The sequence below is a fragment of the Vipera berus genome, assembly GCF_964194415.1.
Source record: "Vipera berus genome assembly, chromosome: 5".
In the NCBI taxonomy this organism is placed as follows: Eukaryota; Metazoa; Chordata; class Lepidosauria; order Squamata; family Viperidae; genus Vipera; species Vipera berus.
The window spans coordinates 57,172,830-57,198,506 of record NC_138207.1 but is presented as its reverse complement, the minus strand read 5'-3'; the positions used below and the strand labels follow the sequence as shown (position 1 = coordinate 57,198,506).

At 39.0% G+C, this 25,677-nt stretch overlaps 1 protein-coding gene across 2 annotated transcripts in view; it reads left to right on the top strand.

Moving 5' to 3' along the window:
• Positions 1–25,677, top strand: part of SHTN1 (shootin 1) — a 100,348-nt gene that overhangs the window by 42,619 nt on the left and 32,052 nt on the right. For both annotated transcript variants that reach the window (XM_081328310.1, XM_081328309.1), the window contains exons 5-11: positions 6,465–6,633; positions 8,675–8,772; positions 10,350–10,431; positions 14,079–14,173; positions 21,354–21,500; positions 23,145–23,298; positions 25,143–25,242. In XM_081328310.1, coding sequence (XP_081184436.1) covers positions 6,465–6,633; positions 8,675–8,772; positions 10,350–10,431; positions 14,079–14,173; positions 21,354–21,500; positions 23,145–23,298; positions 25,143–25,242 — 845 coding nt within the window. The remainder of the gene's footprint in view (positions 1–6,464; positions 6,634–8,674; positions 8,773–10,349; positions 10,432–14,078; positions 14,174–21,353; positions 21,501–23,144; positions 23,299–25,142; positions 25,243–25,677) is intronic.

Here is a 25,677-nt window from a genome sequence, read left to right as displayed (position 1 = left end):
CATAGCAAAAAAGGTTATTTTTTTCATCAGAAAGGCAGTGTTATTTCAACTTTACAAACTTGAATGTTTATGAGTACTTTCTTCGTATGAACTGAATTTCTATTGACATGACATGATAAAAAAACCTGATCAATATTACTCTGAGTCATCAAGGTAATTAGAAATGGAGCTGTTGTTTGTATACATTACAAGGTTTTGTCCTTTTTCTTTTTTCTTCCTCTTTGATTTTATGATGTATTTTTGTACCCATTTTTCTTTCTGTACATTGAAGCAAAGAGCAAAAATCTTTAGATTAAATTTTTTAAACAAGTTTTATTGGTTTTTCAGTTAAAATCTACATATTTAGAAAGCATCATGATGACTGGGTAATCAGAGATTCAGTAACAGAGTTTTCAGTACTTACTGTAATTCAGGTTACATTATCAAAACATCCTTCTCAATTTCCCTTAACATTTCATACAACCAGTTTAAACTAGTAAATTTCTAGAAATAGTATGGTCAGTTGAAAAATTTGTAAATTCAATTTCATTGAAATATATCTATGTCCTGTTATTAAAGTTTACCTAATTTTAATTATATTATTCAAATTTAGCCTTTAACATCCCAAATAATATTCACAACCCAAATTTCCCTTATTTCATTACAGCAAAAACTATAGCATCTAACATGTACGCAGTGGCTGAGTAGCTATGTTCTACCTAATAAACATCGTCTGTTTCACATCCTAATACATCACACGTTATTGACAGGACCACAGCCTATGTTTATCAATCTGCAACTATTTATACACAACCAGATTCTGCTTTAAACTTTAGCTAATTCTTAATTCTTAAATAGAATAATCAAATGTCTTTTAACATCAAAAGTGGGATCTATAAACCAAATTTCCATTATGTCAGTGCACAAATTATAATGTCTAAAATAAGCCTAATAGATACATAAACACATTCTAGTTCTATCTCATAAACATTTTCTATTTTAGATTCTGATCACTGATTACTAAAAGGATAACCTTTAACGGTTTTCTAAGAACTCACTTTTAAAATCTAACTCTGGGTTTCTTTTTGTGCCAATCAGGTTTCTAAACCAAGGCCTTTGAATTGCCAGATAGGTCTCCCTTCGCTCCAATACATATTATTTGAATCGAAGGAGGCCTTCTAGCCATCAGTGATCCACAAAAATCAAACCATTTGTAATCATTATGTTGTTGCCCTGTTAGTTCTAGTCTCTGTATTTGCTCTAAAAACTTTATCTTCAGTTCGGTCTGGATTCCTCTGCCGTCTGGGTTCATCTGCTTTAAGTAAAGAGTCTTATCCAATTTTGTAATTAATGCTTGGCTATCCAGGCTTTCAGAAAACTGGCTTTGTTGATCTTCCATGTCCTCTATGTTAGCATCACTATCTTGTACATAGGGTACTTCTAAAGTTATAAGCTCTTTTGATGGAGTCAAAAGTTGAGTATTAAGTTTTCCCATAGTTTGTTGTTGGTCCTTAAGGTTATCTGCCATAGTCATAGTTCCTTGTACTTTTAGAGTTGTCGGTTCTTTGGATAGTTGTTGCTTATATTCCTCTGTCTCAATAGTAATATCTTCCAATTTTGTTATATTCTGAAGTATAAATTCTTTAGTTGCAGTCTGGGTTTCAATTTGTAACTTAAGGTTGGCATGTAAATTATTAAATCTGGAGATAGACATCTCAGTGACTCTGTAGATTGTTTCAAATATGAGGTTATAATCAAGCAAGGTTTGTGGCTGATCCTTCTCCATTTTGTAATAATTATAAATAGTCCTTGGTGGAGGCTATGTTTCAAACAAAAATCAGTAAGAGTCCACCTCCACAAGTCTAAGCCAAATTCATCTCCAGCTGTTTCAGGTTTTTATCTTAATGCCAAGGTCAGTCCAAAAACGTAAGCAAGCTTGTTTGCCAATAGTATTCACTAGATGTCCCCAGAATACTTCAAATCCTTTTCAGACAGTATCTTTTTATTTATTTCTTTTTTGTCCCCTTTTTTAGACTAATAGGTAGAATAGTCCATTTCTGAAGATATAGGAACTTTGGGGCAAAAGTAGAAAGGCAGTAAGTCCAATAAATCAGTATAATTTAGTAGAAGGCTGTTTCTTTTCTCTCCCAATGTAGACAAAGGCTGCTCTTAAGGGGGATGGGGGGGGAAATCCCTTCCCTCTCTCCTCGCAGGGGGAAGCAAATTCAAGAAGCTTTTGACAGGGAAAGTAGACAATTAGGAAAACAAGAAGGAAGTTCTCACCCAGTTTTCAAGTGCTTTGTTGTGCTTTTGGCTTCGGCAGGAAATGGCTAAATGATGGGCCATGGGAGTGGCCGATCCTTTCTTCTTCGGTTCGGAGAGTAGCTCCAAGCCGACGGGAGGGCCGCCGCCCTTCTACCGCCGACTGGAGAGACCTCTCCCCCGCTCATCGCCCCTCCAGGGTGACTTTTGACCCCTTTACAGGGGGCCCCCGATGAAGAAATCCAGGTGATATGAAGAGCAATTCCCTCGCGCATCTGGGAGCACCGAAAGTCCGGAACTGGAAGCCAGATTAAATTATCTGTTGTGCCATCTTTGGAAAAGGATGAGAAAGTGGGTTGCTGTGTGCAGCTGTAACTTAATCCATTAAAGTGTAGAACTCACCAAACAAACTTGATGATCCTGTATCATTGGATTCAATTAAATATGTATAACTAAAAGCACTGGCCTACATTCAAAAGTTTCCATCTGAGCTTAAGCCTTAGAGTACAAAGTTTAGAACTCTGTGAATTCCCTATAGAAAGCCACAGTATATTCATAGATGGTCAAAGTCAGTGTGTATCTTTACAAAAGGGAAGAACTGTTGTGTACTTATTGGACCTTCAGAAATGCTTGAATTCTGGACAGGAGCTAGAATTCCCAGTTATAGCCATATCATGCCCTTTCTTCCCATATCCTTAGAAGTAACAGCTAACAAGATATCTGAAAGGGACCTTCTTAACCCATTTCTCTTGCAACTTAAACTATAAAGTTATAAAATTTTATAAAGTTACAAGTTAGTTCAAATCATTTCTCAGGATCTTAAATAAAGCCCTCAAAAATTTCTATAAAAGTGCTGAATTATCATTTTTAGTACGATAGCAGAAAATATTAAATACATAAATTATATATTAATATGACATTAATTTTAATTAATTTAATTAATTAATTTAATTTAATTTAATTTAATTTAATTTAATTTAATTAATTTAATTTTATTAAATTTATATACCGCCCTTTCCCGAAGGACTCAGGGCGGTTTACAGGGTATTTAAAATCAAACAGTACAAAATACAAAAGTTAAAAAAATAATTAAAAAAAGATTAAATTATCCCTTAACTAAAAACCTCAGTTAAAAATTCTTAGCCTGGGCCGGAGAGCTCAAAGAGCCAGGTCTTCAGGTCCCGACGGAATGAACGAAGGTCAGGGGCGGTCCTAAGCTCCACGGACAGCTGGTTCCAGAGGGCAGGCGCACCCACAGAGAAGGCCCTCCCCCTGGGTGTTATCCGCCGGCAATCTTTTACCGGCGGCACCCTGAGAAGACCCTCCCTGTGCGAGCGCACTGGACGAAGGGAGTTTGATGCTGGCAGGAGGTGTTCCCTCAAGTATCCCAGACCCAGACCATTTAGGGGTTTATAGGTCATCACCAGCACCTTGAATCTCACCCGAAGGGCAACCGGAAGCCAATGCAGCTCGCGGAGTAGAGGTGTTACATGGGAGTATCAGGAGGCCCCCATCACAACTCACGCGGCTGCATTCTGCACCAGTTGAAGCCTCCGGGTGGTCCTCAAGGGCAGCCCCATGTAGAGATCGTTGCAGTAGTCTAAACGGGAGGTCACGAGCGCATGAGTGACTGTGCGTAGGGCATCTCGATTCAGGTAGGGTCACAACTGGCGCACCAGGCGAACCTGGGCAAAAGCCCCCCTGGTCACGGCACCTATATGGTCTTCAAAATTGAGCTGTGAATCCAGGAGGATGCCCAAGTTGCGAGCCCTATCAACGGGGGGCAACACCTCACCCGCCATTGTTAAAGGTGGAATGAACTGGTTAGTCCGAGATGCCGATATGCACAGCCACTCAGTCTTGGCAGGATTGAGACGAAGCCTGTTTCTCCCCATCCAGACCTGGACCGCCTCCAGGCAACGGGACATCACGGCGAGGGCATCGCTGGGTTGGTTCGGGGTGGAAAGAAAGAGTTGGGTATCATCAGCGTACTGATGATACCCCACCCCAAAACCACGAATGACCTCACCCAGTGGCTTCATATAGATGTTGAACAGGAGGGGAGAGAGAACCGACCCCTGAGGAACCCCACAAACGAGAGGCCTCGGGGCGGATCTCTGCCCTCCTGTCAACACTGACTGCGAACGACCCAGGAGATAGGAGGAGAACCACCGTAAAACGGTGCCTCCCACTCCCAGCCCCCTGAGGTGTCGCAGTAGGATACCATGGTCGATGATATCGAAAGCCGCTGAGAGATCTAATAGGACTAGGACAGAGGAGCAACCCCTGTCCCGAGCCCACCAGAGATCATTCACCAGCGCGACCAATGCCGTCTTCGTGCTGTGCCCGGGCCTGAAACCCAATTGGTATGGGTCCAGATAATCAGTTTCCTCCAGGAACAGAGGGAGTTGATACGCCACCACGCTCTCGACAGCCTTCGCCAGGAAGCGAAGGTTGGAGACTAGACGATAATTATTTAAAACAGCCGGGTCCAGGACAGGCTTTTTGAGGAGGGGTCTCACCACCGCCTCCTTCAAGGCGGCGGGGAAGACACCCTCCTTCAAAGAAGCAGTTATTACTGCCTGGAACCAGCCTCGTGTCCCCTCCCGGGCCGCATAAACCAGCCAGGAGCGGCACGGATCCAACAAACAAGTGGTGGAGCTCAGCCTCCCCATGATCCTGTCCACATCATCAGGGGAAACAGGATCAAACTCAGTCCAGATAACATGCTCAAGACCGTCCGATTCTTCCACATCAGACTCCGCCCAGTCAGAGTCCAAACCGGCCCAGATCTGAGCGATTTTGTCCGTCAGATGATGACTAAACTCCTCGGCCCGTCCCTGCAAGGGATCCTCCCTCACCTCCTGGTTAAGAAGGGAGCGAGTCACCCTAAACAGGGCGGCCGGGCGATTATCTGCGGACGCGATGAGGGCAGCGAAATAATTAGCCCTCGCCGTCCTCATCGCAGCAAGATAAGACCTTATAAAGGTTCTTAACTGCAATCGGTCAGATTCAGAACGGCTGGACCTCCAACCGCTCTCTAGACCCCATCTCCGACGCTTCATCTCCCGGAGCTCCGCAGAGAACCATGGAGCCCAGCGGGATCTGCGCCGGGTCAGAGGTCGCAAGGGTACAACACAGTTGAGTGCCTCAGTGGCCGCCCTTTCCCAGGCATCCACCAAGGCATCAGCTGGGCTGTGAGTGAGGGCGATAGGTATAGACCCAAGCGCCATCTGGAACCGTTCAGGGTCCATTAGGCACCTGGGGCGGAACCATCTAGTTGGTTCCGCCGCCCAGCAGCGGGGGGTGGCATAACGGAAGACCAGCCGCAGGAGATGATGATCGGACCATGACAGGGGAGTAACAACAGGTAAACCCCCTCCCAAATCATCCAACCACTGTCCAGACAGGAACACCAGGTCGAGAGTGTGACCCCCCCCACATGGGTCGGGCCTTGAATTACCTGGGTCAGGTCCATGGCCGTCATGGAGGCCATGAACTCCCGGGCTAGCTCCGATGACCCTCCCAGGGAAGGCAGGTTGAAGTCTCCCAGCATTATAAGCCTGGGGAACTCCACCGCCAACCCTGAGAGGGTGTCCAGCAGCTCGGGCAGAGCTGTTGCCACACAGCTGGGCGCCAGGTATGTAAGCAACAAGCTCATTAATGTTAACTTAATTAAGCTTACATTTAAATTAAATAACATTTAGTTTTTTAATAGCCTCACTCACATTGGGGAATCTTACTCCTCAGATGCAGCACAATAACCAGGTAGAATCTTAGGCTGAAAAAGTGCCAGTATTTGTTCTATTACATTGAAATTGATGTCTCAAGAAATGCCAGTCTTATTATATTTATATGACCCTTTGTCCTCTTCTCTTTTGCTGCTCATGCATCATTCAATATAGCTAGCACTAAAATAAAACCACAAAATGAAATAGGTCAGGGAGATAAATTGTATTAAATACTAAACAAAAGCCTTCTTAAATAAAGAGGTTTTATAGATCACAATTATTAACATACCATGCTAGAAGGCATCAGTAATCTTTCTAGGATAAGGAATTCCCTAATTTAGTGTGGATAATGAAAAACCCATTAATTTTGTCCTCTTCAGCCAAACTCATTGGTAACCTTACAGGCATCAGACATATTTATTTTTCCTTCAAAAGGAAAAACAAATTTTTAAGGAATTCATAGCCACAGAATATATGATTGACATTTTGTAGTTGAACAAAGAGAACAAGACTCTGAAAAGAATCAGCATGTTGTATATGGCAAAACTGGGACCAGACATCATTACTGAAGAAATTAACATTGATGATGGAGAAACATGTATGGACACAGAAGGTAGCCCTGAAGCCTGTGACTCAATGGGATGCCAGCAGATAATAAAAGGTGAGTGTTTTTCCAGAGATTAAAGTGGGTTTACATTTTCAAAAAGTAAACATGAAGATCCAGTTTCATTGTAATAGATACCCTTCCCCAATCTATTTCCAGATGTGTTGGATTTCAACCCCTTTAATTCCTCATTAGAATCGCCAGTTGTTCTGCTCTCTAGGAATAATGGCAAGTGAACCCCAATTCAGCTGAAGGCCACCAGAAATATAAGACTATTATACTGTGAGAAGTGTACTGTATATGCATCTTATTATACCATTTATGCATTGTAGCCAGCACTTATCAAGTCCACTTCTTTTCCTCTCTTGTCCCCAAAAACGATGAGAGATGTTGAAGTTGCCTTCAGTTGTTTCACCCCCCATAAATAGGCCTCATTGTCCAGTAGTTTGCTACAATTCTCAGCTCAGTTCAGTTCAGATGTATAGTAGCTACTTGCTAATTTATGATGGAATTTCCCTCACTCCCCTCTTAAGAGTGGATTTCTGTGGTGATGCCTTCCCTTGTTTCTTGATTACATATTATTTAACTTGGGATATAAAGTGCAAGACTCAGGCACATCCACAGGGAATCACTAGGGGAATGATGAAACTGTACCCCCTTTGTAATTGTGTCATGACATTCAGGCAAATACTTAACAGGCAGAGCTTGTTTCATCAAAATTTTGGAATGTGCATTTTTGTGCAACATTTTGATGAAGTTTCCCAGCTTCTGCAGAAGAGACGTGGTGTAAGGAGTCAGACAAACCACCTAAAGAAATTAGAATACTAAATACACTTCTGAAGATGGAGCCTCCCTATTCCTAATGCAAGACCCTAATTAGTGGAAGTCCTGTGTTGAAAGAGGACAGCAGCTTGCCTAGAGTAAGTGACAAGCTCACAAATCAAAACAAGATAGTTAGCCACTAAACTTGAAACAGAAGCAGCAAGAACGTAATAGAACTTACCAATGGGACAGCAGAAATTCAGATGCATTGTTTTGGACTGGCTGACCAGTGTCTGGATAACTCTTTAACTCAGGAGTGGGAGATGAAGCCATTTGAATTAGATTAAATAGCATAGCATAATCTCTGCAGTTTATTTGTAGGCTTAAATCGAGTCAATTTACTGACTTAAACCAAACCTCGTCCAGAGACTCATCGTTTCAGATTGTATACTGCTTTTGGAGACCAGTCTTCCATAAAATGGGGATTATAATACTGTATCAAACAATGTATTTAATGAAGAAATTCCTATACAGTTTATAGCATGCTGAATTAAACTATGTATTGACATCTATTCAGGAAGGAAAAGTCATACCAACTTCCTTTTCTCACTTTTTCTCTGCTATAAAATTGATGTTTATGGACAGTTTCTGATAATTCTGATTGTACTCATTAATTTGAAACTAGTCGAGTTTTTTAAAGTTGCAATTTTAAAATTACTTTTGTTTAGTTTGCTGCTTGCTTGAATGGTATGGTTTTTTGGGGAGTTATATTGATTTTTTAATGTTTTCCTGTAATATTTATATACTTTAATAATAATTGTATATTGCTCAGGGTTATGTGAATTGGGAATATTTAAATCTTAATTATATTAAAATGTAGTACTTTTAATATTATTTCATAGTGCTAAATGGCACACAGCTGTTTAATTTTGAATGCTAATCTCTAGGTAGTGATTTCTAGTTATGGTTTTCTGCTCTATCATTTAGAATGATGAAATAAGATAATAGATAATGAGATGACAGCTATTAGAATTGCTGAATAAGCAAATAATTTTTGTGTCTTCTTTAAAAAGAAGCTTTCTTTAAAACTGAGAGATAACTTGTATAGCTGAGCGGAGAACATACCATCCCTTTCAGAGTTGAAAATCTCCATGATGAAACTCAAACTCAGACTTAAGGGCTAGTTAACCATTACTGTTTGCAAGAACATCGACATGTGAAACCTCTGCATTCTTAATAATTCAAGAAACAGAGAATGCCTTGCTCTTTAGCTTTTCTACACTTACCATTTTTTTTGTCTTAAAATGAACTACTGCTGCTGTTCTTGAAAATGAAGATCTGCGAGATCAAATTATCTCCCTTCAGGAGGAGAAGAAGACTGCCATCATTGAGCTGGAAAACGTGAAGAGCACATTTGTGGAAGGGATAGCAGAAGTAAGTATTTCGGCAAGATAGCTGAGAACCACTGCATAGGCAGCCTTTGACTTATGACCACAATGACTGGTAGGGCTTTTCCATTGTAAGTCAGTGAGGTTGTAGAGTGAGTCATCCTGTGACCAGATGCAATTTTATGACTATTTTTAATGTGGTCATTAAGCAGATCCATCTTCCCTAATTGTTGTTGTTAGCTGCGAAGTCATGTCCGACCCATCTCGATCCTATGAACAACGTTCCTCCAGGCCTTCCTGTCCTCTACCATCTTCTGGAGTCCATTTAAGCTCACGCCTACTGCTTCAGCGACTCCATCCATCCACCTCATTCTCTGTTGTCCTCTTCTTCTAGTGCCCTCAATCTTTCCCAGCATTAGGCTCTTCTCCAGTGAGTCCTTCCTTCTCATTAGGTGGCCAAAGTATTTGAGTTTTAGCTTCAGGATCTGGCCGCCTAAAAAGCAGTCAGGGTTGATCTCCTCTAGGACTGACCGGTTTGATCTCCTTGCAGTCCAAGGGACTCGCAGGAGTCTTCTCCAGCACCACAGTTCAAAGGCCTCAATTCTTTGGCACTCAGCCTTTTTTATGGTCCAACTTTCACTGCCATACATTGCAACTGGGAAGACCATAGCCTTGACTATACATACTTTTGTTGACAGGGTGATGTCTCTGCTTTTTAGCTTCCCTAGTTGGCTTTTTTCTTTTTTCGTTTTTTGTCAGAAAATGTCTAGGAAGTTTAGAAATCACAGTTACATGACCGCAAACCACTGCAATCAGCTGTAAATGCAAGCTAGTTGCCAAGTGCTCGGATTGTGATTATGTGACTAAAGGGGTGATGGGATGCTAGTAACTGTGAGGTTGGGCTTTTTTCCCAAGCCTGTTGTAACTTAGAACCATTGTTAAATAAAAATTTATAAATCGAGGATTATCAATACATGGTCAGAGCTTTGCTACCTGGTTGTTTGTTATTTATTTATTAATCAAATTTATACAGTCGTCCATCTCAAGAAAAGTGACCCACTCAATAAGAGAATAGACTATTCTCAGTTGCTGAGATTGGGAGCTGTGATTTTTATGGTAGATATTATGCTAGTCAAAGCTAAAGCAAGAATTTTAAATCATACATCTTAATAATATTCTGTCCCTTTGTAAGCTGTCTTGCTCGCTAAATCTAATTCTTTATAAGCAAGGGCTTTGCTCTGCATGAGCTGCAAAGTATTTAATTGCTACCTCTCAAGGCAGGTTCCATTTAATATAGCATTTAAAGCATTCTAGCTGTTTTAATATCATTTGGCTATAATCTTGACCAAAGATATTAGGAAGTAAATGGGAAAAGCTTGTTTCAGATTGCTTCTTTAGCTGGAAATCCAGCAGGTGTTTGCAACTTGGTACAGAATACGAATACATCAGTGAAATAACTAAGAATATTGGTACACTCCCTGGTTGCAGTTATTGACTTAAAATTAACAATTAGATTGGAAGCTTAGATAGATTTAAAGCCAAACATCTTGCAATGTTCATAGCATCATTATTAGTGTTTTACTTTCTCTGATAATCTCATTATTTGGATTAACTGTTTTTCAGATAAATAAACTAAAGGAACAAAATGCAGTTCTAGCATCTGAAGTTCAAACACATCACAAAGTGTTGGAAAAATGTAATCGAAGTACGTATCTATGCTTCTCTAGAACTCTTAATGGTAATATTTTAATAGCTGTGTTGTTGTACTGATGAGTAGACAGATGGACAGATAAATAAATGATGAAGCAGAGATCCAGGGACAAATCTGTGAATCTACTAGCCAGTGCATATCTTTTAATGGAAATTCTATCAATATGTGTACCTGTGAATAAAGAACAAAATTAGATATATTTATTGCAAATTTCCACATTTCTGCTATCTGATCTTAGAAGCTACAGTTATCAGATGACCACTTATCAGATTTTGATCCACTTGATAAGAACTTCTAGATCCTTGTCAGAGACAAGGATTATAGTACAGTAAGTTACTGCCACATTCCTGTGGCTATTGTAATAAGCATTGTAGCTATTAAACTGACCAATCATCCCTACATTATAGAGAATGTATAAGAGGTTGATTAGAATCAGCCAGAAAATCCAGGCAACCTCACCAGATTTCGCTTATTTTAACTAGAAGATAAAATTGCATCCTTACATTTTCTGCTTTCTTGTGAATGCCAGAGAAAAGAAGATCCACTTTCATATGTTTATTAAAGCTGTTAAGTTGATATGGTAAATTGGTGCAGGGACATGCCTTGAGATAAAAGCTGTTCTTGGTTACAGATGTGTAATAGTCACTTTCCAGAAATCATTGTCTCTCTGAATATACTTTGCAATTCTACCCATCCTCAAACAAACCTATCAGAGTAGTACTCAATTTAATAGTGGCTATGTTCACACCGTACAGTTAGTCATATTTATTATAACCGAGAGCACATTTTCCAGGATTCATGCAACACACCAGACTGTAAACTAATTATTTGGCCTGAGATTGCACACCTGGCTAGACTAAAATGTAATTTGTTTAAGAATGGTTCTAGGTTATGATAGCTTCAATAAAAGTGATTTATGACCTGATCCTGAAGTTATGACTTACACCACTCCCAGCATCATGTGACACCAATTCAGGTGCTTGGCAACCAGCTCACATTTATGACCAGTTGTGGTGTCCTGCAGTCGTGATTGCGATTTGTGACCTTTCTAGCCAGTTTCTGACAAGCAATGTCAACTGGGAAAGCCAAATTTGTTTAATGACCATGTGATTTTCTTAATAACCACATGATTTTTTAACTATCACAGTAAAAATGGCTGTAAAATTGGGCCTGGACATATGATGATTTGCTTAACAACAGCATCGCTTAGCGAAAATCTTGTGGTTGTAAGTTGAGGACTACCTGTACTGGATAATCACAAGATATTTTCAAATCCATGAAGTCTGGTATACATATATGACAAGCAAGAAGAGGGACAGAAATGTAAAAGTGTATAGGATCTACATGAACTTTTCTATGACCAAAAGGATCCAAGGTCCAGAAAGATTTGCATTGCTGACCAGCCTGTATGCTTCCCCCCACCCCCACCCCGACCCTCCACCCCGATATTCCAGTCAGTTCCAACTGTGATTTAGCAAGATTGTTTTCTTCCATACCTGTTTATAAATCTTTGACAACAATGTAGCTGATTTAGATAGAAATGTATGTGAGGAGCTCCTGGCTATCTTGTGCACATAATCATATTTGCAGATATACATCTAAAATGAGCTGTATTATTGCAAGAGAGTATAAAACAGAATAATGTTAATTTATAAAAGTTCCCCCGATTGCCTGCAAGAAACTGCAGATGTTTCTAAATTCCCACTTTGGATCACACAGTGTATAATATAGTCACATAATGATTGCATGGATCCTGCTGCCAAATGTTAGGTGGAAGGAAACAATAATCTTCTAGAGTCTGTCTTATGAAGTATACTTACATGTAGGAGCTGTAAGACGGTCAAACGGTTGCTATCAAAATATATTCAAGAAATGTAAGAATCTAAACAAGAAAGATCAGGATGACTTAGTGTGCCAATTGCTCCTTGATGTCCTTTGAAGACCTTGATATATTTATAACCTTGGCAGTTGGATCATAAAATGTTCTATTCCAGATTCAATAATCCCATCAATATTTATTTATAACTGAAGTGGGAAATATAAAATGTAATCTGAAGTCTATGATGACTAGTATTCAGATTACTGAATGATAGTTAATGATTTAATTAAAACCATATTCACATTAACTCACCAGGTTTAAATAAGGCTGTTAACATTTAATGATTTTGGAACAGTTATCATTCCCAAAGTATTCAGAATTAATAGCTTACTTCATGATAACTTCAGGAGACTTTATTCTTCCAGTCAAAAGAGAAGTAAAATGTTACTCTCCTGTCCTATCATGGATACAGGTGCCCTAATCTTTCACAAAGGTTCCATTTCAACACAGTCCATTTCAACACAATTTCTTGAATCTATGGGAATTGAAAGGCTGGGTTCCAGAGCCTACAGTTAACCTCTTCTTCCTATGAGTACTTTCTCCTTCTTCTTCCCACATGGTCATCTGTGCAATGCACCTGTATTTGTCCTCCTTTTTTCTGATCTTGCTGGGTCAGGCTGGATATCGGGTTCTTTGTGGCAGCAGGTCATTTTCTTTGCAGTGAGCCATGAATGCTTCTCAAGCATGACTAGTACCCAGAGGTGTAATTGAGAAGCCCCTTTCTCTCTGCCCCCAGCATTGGTAAAGAACCATACAGAATGAAGAAGCTAGTATGAACTATTTGATATGAGTGGGATGAATCTGTCCATTTTCAACTGAGTCAGCCTCACAATTGGGTTGAATGGGCAAGTTCCAGTATGACATAAAGATACAGTGTGTAATTTTTTTTAACCTGGCCCAGAATAACAGGTTGACCCCAAGATCAAGGTTATGTTATGAGATCCTTTCTTCCATAAATGGTAAGCAGACCATCGTGATATTTTAGGAAGGGTTAGCCCAGAAATGCCACTTACTGTTTTAAGTATCTATTATTAGATGTCTCTGACATCATTGGACCAGAGTCATCAAACTTCTGTCTAATCTGCCATAGAATGTCAAGTGTTTCTCACTTTACCTTAAAGAAACTTAGTTCTACAGTCATTTTTCAACATCATTTTTCAGTCTCGCTTTCTAACTTGAAGAGAGCATTGTGCTGGCATTCAAAGATTGTCCCTCTTTCTTTCTAGCAGAGCTATCTACATTGAAACAAACCCCCCATTCCACTTTAGTACATATGTCTAGTTATATAATTAATTACAGCATTGTAGTAGAAAAGAAGAAAGTATCAGCCATATTGCTACACTTTAAATAATCTTGTTTCATGGCATATTTCATGGCAGTGGTGTAGCGTGGGTTGTCAGCACCCGGGGCAAGGCAAGTAATTTGCGCCCCGGCCGCTGCACTGTCCCTCCCCCAGATAGTCCCTCGCTCTCTCTCCGCACCGCACCGCACGCCTGGCACCCCCCCCTCCACAGTGGGCGGTGACCCGGCGACTCGGATCGGATTCGCACAGCCAGCACTGCAGTGAGAGAGAGTGAGTGAGCCAGGCAGGGGCAGAGAGCTGCGAGTGCGAGCGCGCCCCCCCAGATGTTGCGCCCGGTGCAGCCGGCCCCCCCTGCACCCCCCACGCTACGCCACTGTTTCATGGTTGTGTTTTGTTTCACCACTGCTGCTGCAATTATCTGCCCTTCCTCCTTCTCCCTCTCCTTTTCATTTCACATAGTGTCTGTACTAGCAGTAGAAGAGTATGAAGAACTTCAAGTCAACTTTGAGCTGGAAAAAAACTTGCGTAAGAGGGCAGAATCCTTTGCACAAGAGGTATGGAAGTTAACAGCTTTTTCTGATCAGAGAACGGACAATAGCAAGCATTTTTTAAATGTTTTAAAGAAACAATGCCTTTTTTTCCAATTTCAGCTCTTTTCCCTTTACTTCGCTGTTTTATAAATGGCTACTTTATAGAGGCTATGGGATAGTACAAAAATGGATTTAATAATAAGTTAATAAAATCACACTGTGAAGTTCTCTTCAGATGAAAACTCTTCAGCTCTGCAGTAAATGGGTGTTTACTGTTCTTATGGTTACTTGAGGAGTTTCTGTCTATATTTGACCTTGGCCGTATTTTTTGGTGCAGATATTTTAACAGTGTACAGTATCCAGCTTCTTGTGCTGAATCCCAGTCTTTTAATGTCAGATGTACCATAAATTAACTCAATTTCCCTTCTCAAATGTACCATAAATTAACTCAATTTCCCTCCTCTGCGAGAGTTTTTTTAATCATTAATCAGTGTATGTTCTCAAAAAGACAGCTATGCAGGGAAATAAATACCATGTTCCCTCACTTGATCATTAATTATGAACAACAATTTATTCATAAATTGAAATACCAGTGTTTATTGTGCTGCAATGTTTGAAGTAGTTTACAGTACTCTAATAATAATCTATAAAATTAAAGTCATGATAGAGGGACATAGATTACATTCATCCTTTTGTACTTCTTGTTTCTCTAAGGCAGTGTTTTTCAACCTTTTTTGGGCAAAGGCACACTTGTTTCATGAAAAAAATCACGAGGCACTCCACCATTAGAAAATGTTAAAAAATTTAACTCTGTGCCTATATTGACTATATATAAAGTAATTCTCTTGAATAGGAATCAAATAAACACAAAGAAAGTATTTTATAATTATTTTTCAATTTTTCCCACGGCACACCAGGCAACATCTCGCGGCACACTAGTGTGCCGCGGAACAGTGGTTGAAAAACACTGCTCTAAGGACCTATTGCCTTAGAAATGCTGTTTTATCCTACTGAAAGATTTTAATTTTTTCAGGATTCAGGAGGAATGCATTCAGGTGGAATCAGTTTCAAAGAGGATTTATTCTGTGGATTACATAATTAAGAGAGAAATCAATAGAGTAGACATAATCAGGTTTTGCTTCTGGGGTAGGTTGAACTTGAAAAACTCATCAGCTGGTTTAAACATTTAGAAACTCTCCAGTATTTCATTATTCCTGTAAATTAATGTAAATTGTTTGCAAAATAAATATCCAGTGGAAAATAGATATATTTATAAAATTGAGAACTATTTTGACCATAACAGATCATCGAAACCTGCCGACGTTTGGGGAGGTTTGGGGAGGCGCCCAAACCTCCCCAAACGTCGGCAGGTCTGCGCGGAGGAACGGAGACCTGGGGAGGTTTGGGGAGGCGCCCAAACCTCCCCAAACGTTGGCAGGAGGAACGGAGACCTGGGGAGGTTTGGGGAGGCGCCCAAACCTCCCCAAACGTCGGCAGGTCTGCGCGGAGGAACGGAGACCTGGGGAGGTTTGGGGAGGCGCCCAAACCTCCCCAAACGTCGGCAGGTCTGCGCGGAGGAACGGAGACCTGGGGAGGTTTGGGGAGGCGCCCAAACCTCCCCAAACGTCGGCAGGAGGAACGGAGACCTGCCGACGTTTGGGGAGGTTTGGGGAGGCGCCCAAACCTCCCCAAACGTCGGCAGGTCTGCGCGGAGGAACGGAGACCTGGGGAGGTTTGGGGAGGTGCCCAAACCTCCCCAAACGTCGGCAGGAGGAACGGAGACCTGCCGACGTTTGGGGAGGCGCCCAAACCTCCCCAAACGTCGGCATGTCTGCGCGGAGGAACGGAGACCTGGGGAGGTTTGGGGAGGCGCCCAAACCTCCCCAAACGTCGGCAGGAGGAACGGAGACCTGCCGACGTTTGGGGAGGTTTGGGGAGGCGCCCAAACCTCCCCAAATGTCGGCAGGTCTGCGCGGAGGAACGGAGACCTGGGGAGGTTTGGGGAGGCGCCCAAACCTCCCCAAACGTCGGCAGGAGGAACGGAGACCTGCCGAGGTTTGGGGAGGCGCCCAAACCTCCCCAAACGTCGGCAGGTCTCCGTTCCTCCGCGCCCTGCCTGCCTGCTTCTTTCCGCTGCGGAAAGAAGCAGGCAGGCAGGGCGCGGAGGAACGGAGACCTGCCGTTTGGGGAGGTTTGGGGAGGTGCGCGCGCACCTCCCCAAACCTCCCCAAACTTCGGCAGGTCTCGGACGGCGGTGGCTTGGGAGAGGTGCGTGCGATCCCGGAAGCACCAAAGCCTCGGCCGCGCACAAGTCCTCGGTAAGTTTTTTTTGTTGACTGGAGTATAAGCCGAAGTGGAATTTTTCAGCCCAAAAAGTGGGCTGAAAAATTCGGCTTATACTCAAGTATATACGGTAAATACTTGGCAGACACTGTTTAAATTCCCACAGTGAACATTTACATGCAGAAAGGTCAAATGCTGTTATCTCCTTTTTGTAATTGTAAGGAAAAAAATAATTATAATTTGAGACAACCATGACCATCTTGTATAGGAATTTTGCTCCTTTCATAACATTGCATGCTATTGATTCAGATATATCAATGCACTGTATTAATAATAAACTCCACAATAACTCTTCATTTAGATGCATTAATGGTTTTTAGGTTACTTTGTAATAGCTAATCCATTAATATGTAATATCTTTCTAAATGGACTGAAAAACCTGCACTTACTGAAAAGTTCTTATGTGCAGGCTAAATCTATATTTGAAAAAAAGAAAAATACCTGCTACACAGTATAACTATAATTAATGTAACATTCCATAGTTTCAACTGTCATATGCAGCAATTGATAAGGTTAGGGGCCGAGTGTGTTTATCTTTAGAAACATATATCTACCACCTGCCAAACATATTGGGAAATTTAACTTATCAGAGAAAAAGGCCAAAGTAGATATCAGCATTAAATCAATCTAATATTTTTAACTATTTTCAGGGAAATTGATGTAATATGTTGTCTGTTTCACTTATCTAATTTCAATTTTTGTAATATTTTTGCCACTCATCATGGATTTTAAGATACTTTGCCAGGAAGTATATTAAAGAACATGGTCATGAAATTTGGAAAGAGAAAGGTTCATGAAATCTTCAACCAAAACTGTAACTGGTCACATCTCTCTCCCTCCCTCCCTCCCCCCCTCCCTCCCTCTCTCTCTCTCTCTCTCTCTCTCTCTCTCTCTCTCTCTCTCTCTCTCTCTCTTAATAAAAGAAAAGTTCCTTCAAGTTGGTGTTCACTCTTGTTGATTTCATGGACACTTCCATTAATGTTTTCTGGCAATACAACTGGTTTTCTGACGGTCTTTCATTCAAGTACTAACTAGAACTAACTAGTCAGACCTTGTTTAACTTCTCAGAATCAGCAAAAGTCAGCTGCATTACATAGCAAGAATCTGTCTCTTCAGAAAATAACTAAATTGGTGATGTCAGGAAACTCTGAAGAAAATGGGTGTAGATTTGTGGTTTAAAGACTTTGTGAGAAACTCCAGGTATTTTTGCCTGAAAAATTCCTGAAAGACTTCCTGTCACCTATCCTCTCCTCTTCTCTCTTCTCCTCTCCTCTTCCTATTTAAGATCAGATTTACATTGCCTTCTAAGAACATGCAAGCAGAAAAGCAGGCTGTTTCTGCTTGGAGTTCACCCAACTTTTTAAGCAATTGGTATGGTCTGTGTGACCACAGTGAATTATCTGTTAGAAGAATAGTATGGAAATCAAAATATATTACTTCTGTCTTTCCACATCTAGAAACAGGAGATTGGAAAGTAATAGGGGGCTTTTTTCAAAGTGATGCATAGATTTTTTTTGAGCAAATAAGTACATATACAAGTACTTGGTTTTGTGTTTTGTTAATGACATAATATTGAGGAGTGGTATGAATCAGCCAGCCTGCTGTGAGTGTTATTTTATCTGGTAAATAAACAACATGGCACCATAAATAATGGACATTTTATTTCTGAGGCAGTAATTTTAAAATGTGTCTCTTCTTTAACCACCTTCTGGATCAATTTTCAGTAATTTAGAAACAATTATTTTTTTCGTTTAGTAAAGCAGCATGGTCCAACATAGGACCCTTATGATTTATTGGACTATGTATGCACTCGCCCCTCTCAGACCAGGGAAGCTGTAAAAATAAAAATACTTGTCTTATACATAGCAGGCAATAGTTTTACAGTATATGTCTAACCTTTGTTTGTTTGTTTATTTGTTTGTTTGGCTTCTATGCTGTCTGTCTTGTTAAAAGCAAGTCTAGCAGGCTTACAATCAAAAAATTAAAACACCATATAAAACATTAAAAGGTTAAACAGTGAATAAGAACCAGACAGTTAAAAATCAGATAAAATTTGGCTTCTGGTTTGCGCGTGCGGCGCTTTCAGATGTTCAGGAAGAGCTCTCTCCCTGCCGTCCAATCCTTCATTGGAGGACCCTGAAAAGGGTCGAAAGTCACCCTGGAGGGGTGACCACCGCAAGGAGGACCTCCCTGTAAACATGGAAGGGTGGCAGCCCTCTTCTTGAATCTGGAGCAGCTCCTTTGGCCCGAAGAAGAAGAACGGCAGCCGTTCCCTGCCGAAAGCCAAAATCACCATCTAGCACAATGAAGCAATCTGGAGGACCTGGCTGAGACCTTACCTTTCTTATCCCCCTATTTGCCTTCCTGTGGGACTTTTCCAAAAATTTTCTCCCCCTTTTTTGAAATTTGTACACTTGGGGAATAACATTTTAAGCCTTAAAGCGTTGAAGAAAAAAAACTGATTAAGCAAAGAAATTAAGCAATCTTCTTTCTACTTATTAAAAAGCTCCTATTTTTGGTGGGGATCTACTACCCTATTTTCTGTTTAAGATGTGAATTAAGGAAAAAAGAATGGACTAATTATACAAAAGCTTTATATTAATTTGGGGAAAAAACTTTACAACTTATTCTACATGCTATTGATGACATCTTGTGGCTATACGTGGAATAGCAAGTAAACATTTTGCCTATTGTGAGAGCTGATTGAATAACAGAGCTGTCCTTGGCACTATCTTTAAAGATAAGTGTGGGAACACCTGGCACTGAAAACAACTTTTAGGAACATTGGAGGTGGAAAATTATTGACTCCTATTAAAATAGCCTCCATGTAAGACTTAGCTGTAAACACCAACAAAATGGATGACTATATCCCACCACTTAATTACAGACTGATATTGGACACAATTTTGGCAATAACTGAGCAAATTAAAGCCAAACTGCATGATAAACCTGACAACTCAAAGCTACCAAATCAAACTTTGACCTTAAATGATGAACCGACAGTCCAAAAACAAATAGAAGAAGTGGAAACTAACATCAAAATAGGAGACTTCAAAGAGCAACAAATGCAGCCTACAGAGAACCTGGAAGTCCAAACTCTAACTTCAACTACAAAACTTAAAACTCAAAAAATAAGAATACCCAATGAAAGCAACATTAAGAGTGAAGATATTAAAGGCCTTGAAATACAGTACGTTGAGGATTCAGCCAATCAAATGATAACAACATCAGCTACTACTTTCTACCTAAGCCAGATGGAAATGGTTGAAGAAAAAGACCAGACTGAATTAATGACAATTATATTACATCAAACATCAAAAACTGAGCTATTAAAGCAATATTTCAGTGACTATAAAGGGGACATCTGCTTTGCAAAACTGTCTGTTGGATGGTCTCCTCTGATTCAAATAAGAGGTGGAGGAAGAAAGGGAGACACATTTAAGAATTTAAAGGCACTAAGATGGAAGCCTGATTGGCACAAAAGGAAGGCGAGAGTTAGATTTTAAAAATTAGACTTGTCTCTTTTTTAGGATTTGTAACGATAGAGTTTAAAAAATCTCTTTTGATGGACTAAGGGGAATCTTTATAAAAAAAAGTAAACTGATTTTATATTTAGGTTTTAGATCTTTAAAGGAAAACAAAATTAAGCTTCTAGAAGATACTTTTGAACTATAGAATCTAGAATTTTATAACAAAAGATAGTATTTTATTAATTGTTGAACGGTTAAGACAAAAAATATTTTTCTAATAATTGGTGATTTGTTAAGATGAAAATTAGACTTTAATGGTAAAACATAAGAATGTTTTGTAATGAACAATGTAAGTTTTGTAGACAAGAGAACTATTCTTTATTGAAATAGGGAATTGTGGGTTACCCAAAAATTAAGCTTTCTGTTGTATATTATAGGCTACTCTAGAGTATTCTATTGCAATTAGGTAAAACTTAAAAACAGGATATTGATATGTATTAGTGAAAATATATTGAAAATTCTGTTAATTGACTAGGTCGCAACTAGAAATGTATTAACTTGATTATTTTGATTATGTGATAACTAAAGGAATCAGAGAGGGAATCCTTGTTGATGCAACCTGAACTATTTACAAATAACTTGTTATTTGTTACTTTGACTACTCAACCACCGTATTGCTTCACAAATACATGTATATGTAAATATTAAAAAATCAATAAAACTTGTATATAATAAAAATCAGACAAAATTTGTTTACTTGCAAAGGAAAGAGAGTGTTCCTCTTCTGCATTGTAGATGGGATGGTCTACTCTAAACCCATCGGGATGAGCTGGTCCCTCAGATTAATTATAAATGCTTCACTTTCTGATAATTTGTAATAAATTTATATTGTCTAACACATAGTTCATTAACAAGATAAATGTGAAACCACATTAAGCAAAACCAGCACACATCTTACATAGAAAGATAAAATCAAATCATATATTTGATTGTCCAAAATTATTGAATTATTTCCACATGTTCTGAATTTTCTTAAATACTTTGCATAAATGAAGCTTGAATACTTTGTAGTCTTTTTGACTCCTCCTAGTATTTCAGTGTCTCCACAGAATGCATCCCATTAACAACTTGATGCAAAAAATGCAAGAAAATCAAGTGCATTTTCTATTCTGCTGCTATTTTAGGGGTTGTCTCCACTCCATATTTCATTTGGTCACTTGAGATATTTTCAAAACAGTAGCTGAAATTATGGAAACAGTCTTCTGATGCCTGACAAAGCTGGACTTCTAGGTTGCTCTAAAAGGAAACTGATGTTTCCACACAGTGTCTGTTCTGATAAATGCAGTTTACTAAATTATCTGATTGACATTTTGTGTGGTTATGTCTGGTAGATGTTTATTGAACAAAATAAGTTGAAACGGCAAAGTCAATTGCTGCAACAAAACTCCACCCCTGATGAGCAGCTTTCAAAAGCTCTAGATGAAAATGCCAAGCTGACTCAAATGCTGGAGGAAGAGAGATTGCAACACCAGCAGAAGGTAAGAAGGCTGCTCCCACCTTGGACATTTACTGTTTTAGTTTTCAGTGCAGTACATCTCCAGCTGATATGTTGGATTAGGCTGAACGTATCATTCGCAGGTAGAATGTTGCTTAGAAAGCTGAGTGTTTGACATAGGTAAAAAAGAATATTTCTCTAAGATACATAATGTTAAGTATCGAATTTTATGTTGCTTTGGAATTCAAGTATTTCTTCATCAGGCCTTCACAATATGTAAACGAGTGAAGCTTGCTCACTGTAAACATGGCCTTCCATGAACTGAGTAAACCTCTTGCTTTGAAAGTTAGTATGCTGAATACGTGGCAGGACATAATCCCAGGGTATATACTTACCAGAATGCATCTATACTGTTTAAGGTACTAGCAAAATCACTTATTGGTTCAGAAGGCAGGTTATTTAATTTGAACAATTATCTTAAACTGATAAATCAGATTCTACTAAATAAAGAAGTGTGCCAGATGGACTAGTGTCCAGGCCAGTCTGTATATCAGATGCTTAAAACCATCTCCTACTCAGTTGCTGATTTCAAGTTGAAATTGTCGTGTACTTAGACCGGAGGTCCCCAACCTTTTGGGCACCAGGGATCGGTTCTGTGGAGAAAGGTTTTTCCATGGACCGGCGACTGTGTGGTTTTGTATGCTGCCAATATCCCACGGATGGGGCTTGTTTGTGCGGACTGGTTGCTGGCATGCCATGGCCCGGTACTGGTCCACGGACTAGGGGTTGGGGACCTCTGACTTAGTCTATATTCTAAAAATGAATGGATTCAATCATTTAGCAATTGAAAGAAATTAATATGCTTTAATATAAAACAAGGAACTCACTGCCTATAGTCACTATGAGTAGCAAATTAAAATGTCAGATTCTTGGCTTCTGCTTTAAATGAAAAAATATTCTTTTCTGAGCATATGTCTCATAGTCTCTTTAGCAAGATTTGTTGAGAAAAAAAGAAATGGGTAACAAGAATTCTAGCATCTGAACTGTTTTCCCAATAAAGCAACTATATCCCCCAAAGTACATTAAGTTTAAGCCTTCTTCCTTTTCTTTTATTAAATTGGCTTTTTGTAAACTGGCAAATCTTTTCACTAATAAGAAAAAACTTTCCAAGTGATGTTTACATAACTCTCTCTTAAATCTTTGCCACTCTGGGAACTTACTATTACATATAGCTGCAAAACAGATGATAGCTAGTACTTTCCAAAGAATTCCAAATGATAATTCTTTATTTAAATCAAATAATGTTTTTAAAGAATAATATACTTTCTTATTTTTCCACACTGCATGCAATTTGATTTTTCCTTTCTCTCTTGAAGTTTTGCTCCTTGCCCACAAATCCCTAAAGGATTTTGAAATCTGGGGCATGTTTTGGAGAACCAAGGTATAGTGGTAGAACACAAAATAATCTTGACTAGTTCACTGATGAAATTATCAAATAAATAAATAAATGATTTTGAATAAATAGCACACATGGACACACCAGTTTGTTTAACTATTACACAATAAAATTGAAAATAAATTCTGTGTCAAAAATTAAATACTGCGTTTTAAGGTATGCTTAGTTCAGTGGTGATCCTGTCATTCCTACATTAGATATTCATTATGGTTTTATATTTGTCAATATCAGATTAAAGAATTGGAGGAACAATTATGTAATGAAGTTTTGCACAAAGAAATCAAGTCCCTTAAACAACAACTAAAACTTCTAGAAGAAGATAAAAAAGAATTAGAGGAGAAGTGTCAGAGTGCTGAAGAACAAATTAAAAACTTAAAGCACTCAGGTAAGTTAAATAAATAATTTTAGATATTTAGAACATCATGTTGATGATGTTCCAAATATTATTAACATATTCTTAACAAAAGTTTAGGCATTTGTGCATAACATTAACTTCCTATGTTATTTCCTGGCATGCAGTCTTCACTGTAACATTTGCAACCAAAATATCAAGAATCTTTAGTAAATTTTGGTACATTGCTGATATTTAACCAGATTAAATTAATTGTATTTTGCTTCCACTGAAATCAAAGAGATTTAAATTACAAGTGACTAACTGAATTACAATTCCCTGGTTTTGACCTTGGATATGTTTTGGCATATAATTGTGCTTTGTGATAGCATCCAGTGAAAAAGAAAAAATCTGTAGTACCTAACTAGGAACACTTCAGAAGTAAAAGCCACGAAGAGGTTTAAAAAGCATAAAATGGTATTCATCCTTGGAGATTAGGAATATATTTTTTTAAAAAAAATAGTTAGCTATAAATAGCTGGAAAGCATGGATGTGAAGGTTTTGTTTCCCCCTGTTGTTTTATGAGCCTTTATATGATTGACATTTTAAAAAGTAAATGCTTTGTCAAAGGCTATGTAGAAGAAATTAGCTTTGCAACTCCCATGGGTGTTAATGGCTAAAATCCATGGGAACTGTGTGGCTAATTCCCTGCACTTCAGGCTAAACATTTACCCCTCACTATCTAACTGTTGAAGCTGTCTGACTTGCTGGCTGTTATTTGTCCAGTTTATAGGCTAAAACAAGACAGCAGAAGCACTGACAAAACCACTTAAAATATATACAGTATGAATCAACTACTGTGATTTAGTTGTTACCAAAGAATTATTTACCAGGATGGTGCCTGACCAGCTTACAGCATTGTACCTATTAAGTGCTAAAAACTGTAATTTACTACTCTTTATCTAAGATTGCCATTTCTTAATAAATTCAAAATACAGTTACCAGCAGGGGAAGTACTGTTTAACTATCCTAAAGCAGCTGGATTATGTGGATGGAAAATGTCAAAAGAAAAATATACAAAATCCTTTGTGCAAGGTCTAAAACTCTAGTGAAGTGTGTTAAATCAGTTGCAGGCTAGTAAGGTTACTGGAAAACCTATGGAAATTGCTAAGGAGACTCACCCAGGCACTACTGCAGGATGTGAAATAAATTACTTGAATGTGTGTACTGACTACATTGCAACATGATGGGATTTCATAATGACTTCTCAGTTCAGTTATGATCTGAATACTAAAAATAGTGATTGTTTAGCAAATCAAAAACTGGGTGGAAAGAAGCTAGTGACAATTCTTCAGAGTATTTTTAAAGTACTATTTAAGGAGTTATTTAAGACTGAAGCAGAGCATTATAAAATATGAGTACACAAAATCAAATCAGTACTTTTGTCATTTTAAGAATCAAAGCTATTGCTTCTGCCTATCCTCCTATCAGGTGTTCTAAAATTCTCTCCAAATTCAGCAGTGTAGTTTAGCAGAAGGTGATACAATTGTAAAAAAAAAACAACACCATGGAGATTTCCAGATATTAAGTCAGTGTATTGCTTTGGATTGAAAGTGCTTCAAAAGAAGAAGAAGCTTCACTCAGCACCTTACTTCAGTGTCTGCTCCAAGATTATGGTATATCTATATATACAAAACTGGGTAAAAGCATAGGATAATGATGGGAAACATTTAGCAGTCTAATTTGTAGAGATGCTTGCTTAAAAAAAAAGTCCAGCTTTAACTTCAATTAGCCCATTATTTCACAAAAATGGTTTTATTTTACCTTTGTATTTACCATTTTAAAGTATATATGTACAGAAGCACTTTAAGTGAAGATTCATTTCTCTCTTTATACAGTTGGTGAGCTTGAAAAACGAGTACATCGGTCAGAAAATCCGGTACCACCTCCACCTCCACCCCTCCCACCTCCACTTCCTCCTCCGCCTAATCCAATAAAGTAAGTATCGTGCACATTGTGATATAAACTTATTGCCTAGGGCCCTAGGCATATGTGTTTATTACTCTTAATTCTAAGTGTAAGAAGAATCATAGGAATGTAAGTTTCATATGTAATGTGGCTTTCAATGAGTCTGAGGCAAGCTGATGGTACACGATGGGCAATCAGCTGCTTAATTTCTGGTGACTTTGGCAAAATCATTAGCTCCCTACAGTGTGCCAGTTCAAGCTGATAAAAGAGACAATCTGCTTTGGGAAAAGAAATAATGAGGGAAAGACAAAGTGGGTCTGAGTACGTTTTTGAAAAGATGTCAGAAAGAGAACCTGGTATCTCTGCCGCTTTTGACGCTGACCCTATTTATAGCTTGAGTCAGCCTTATCAAATGTGACCACACACACTCCAGTTAACGACTAAGGGAATATAATATTTAACAAC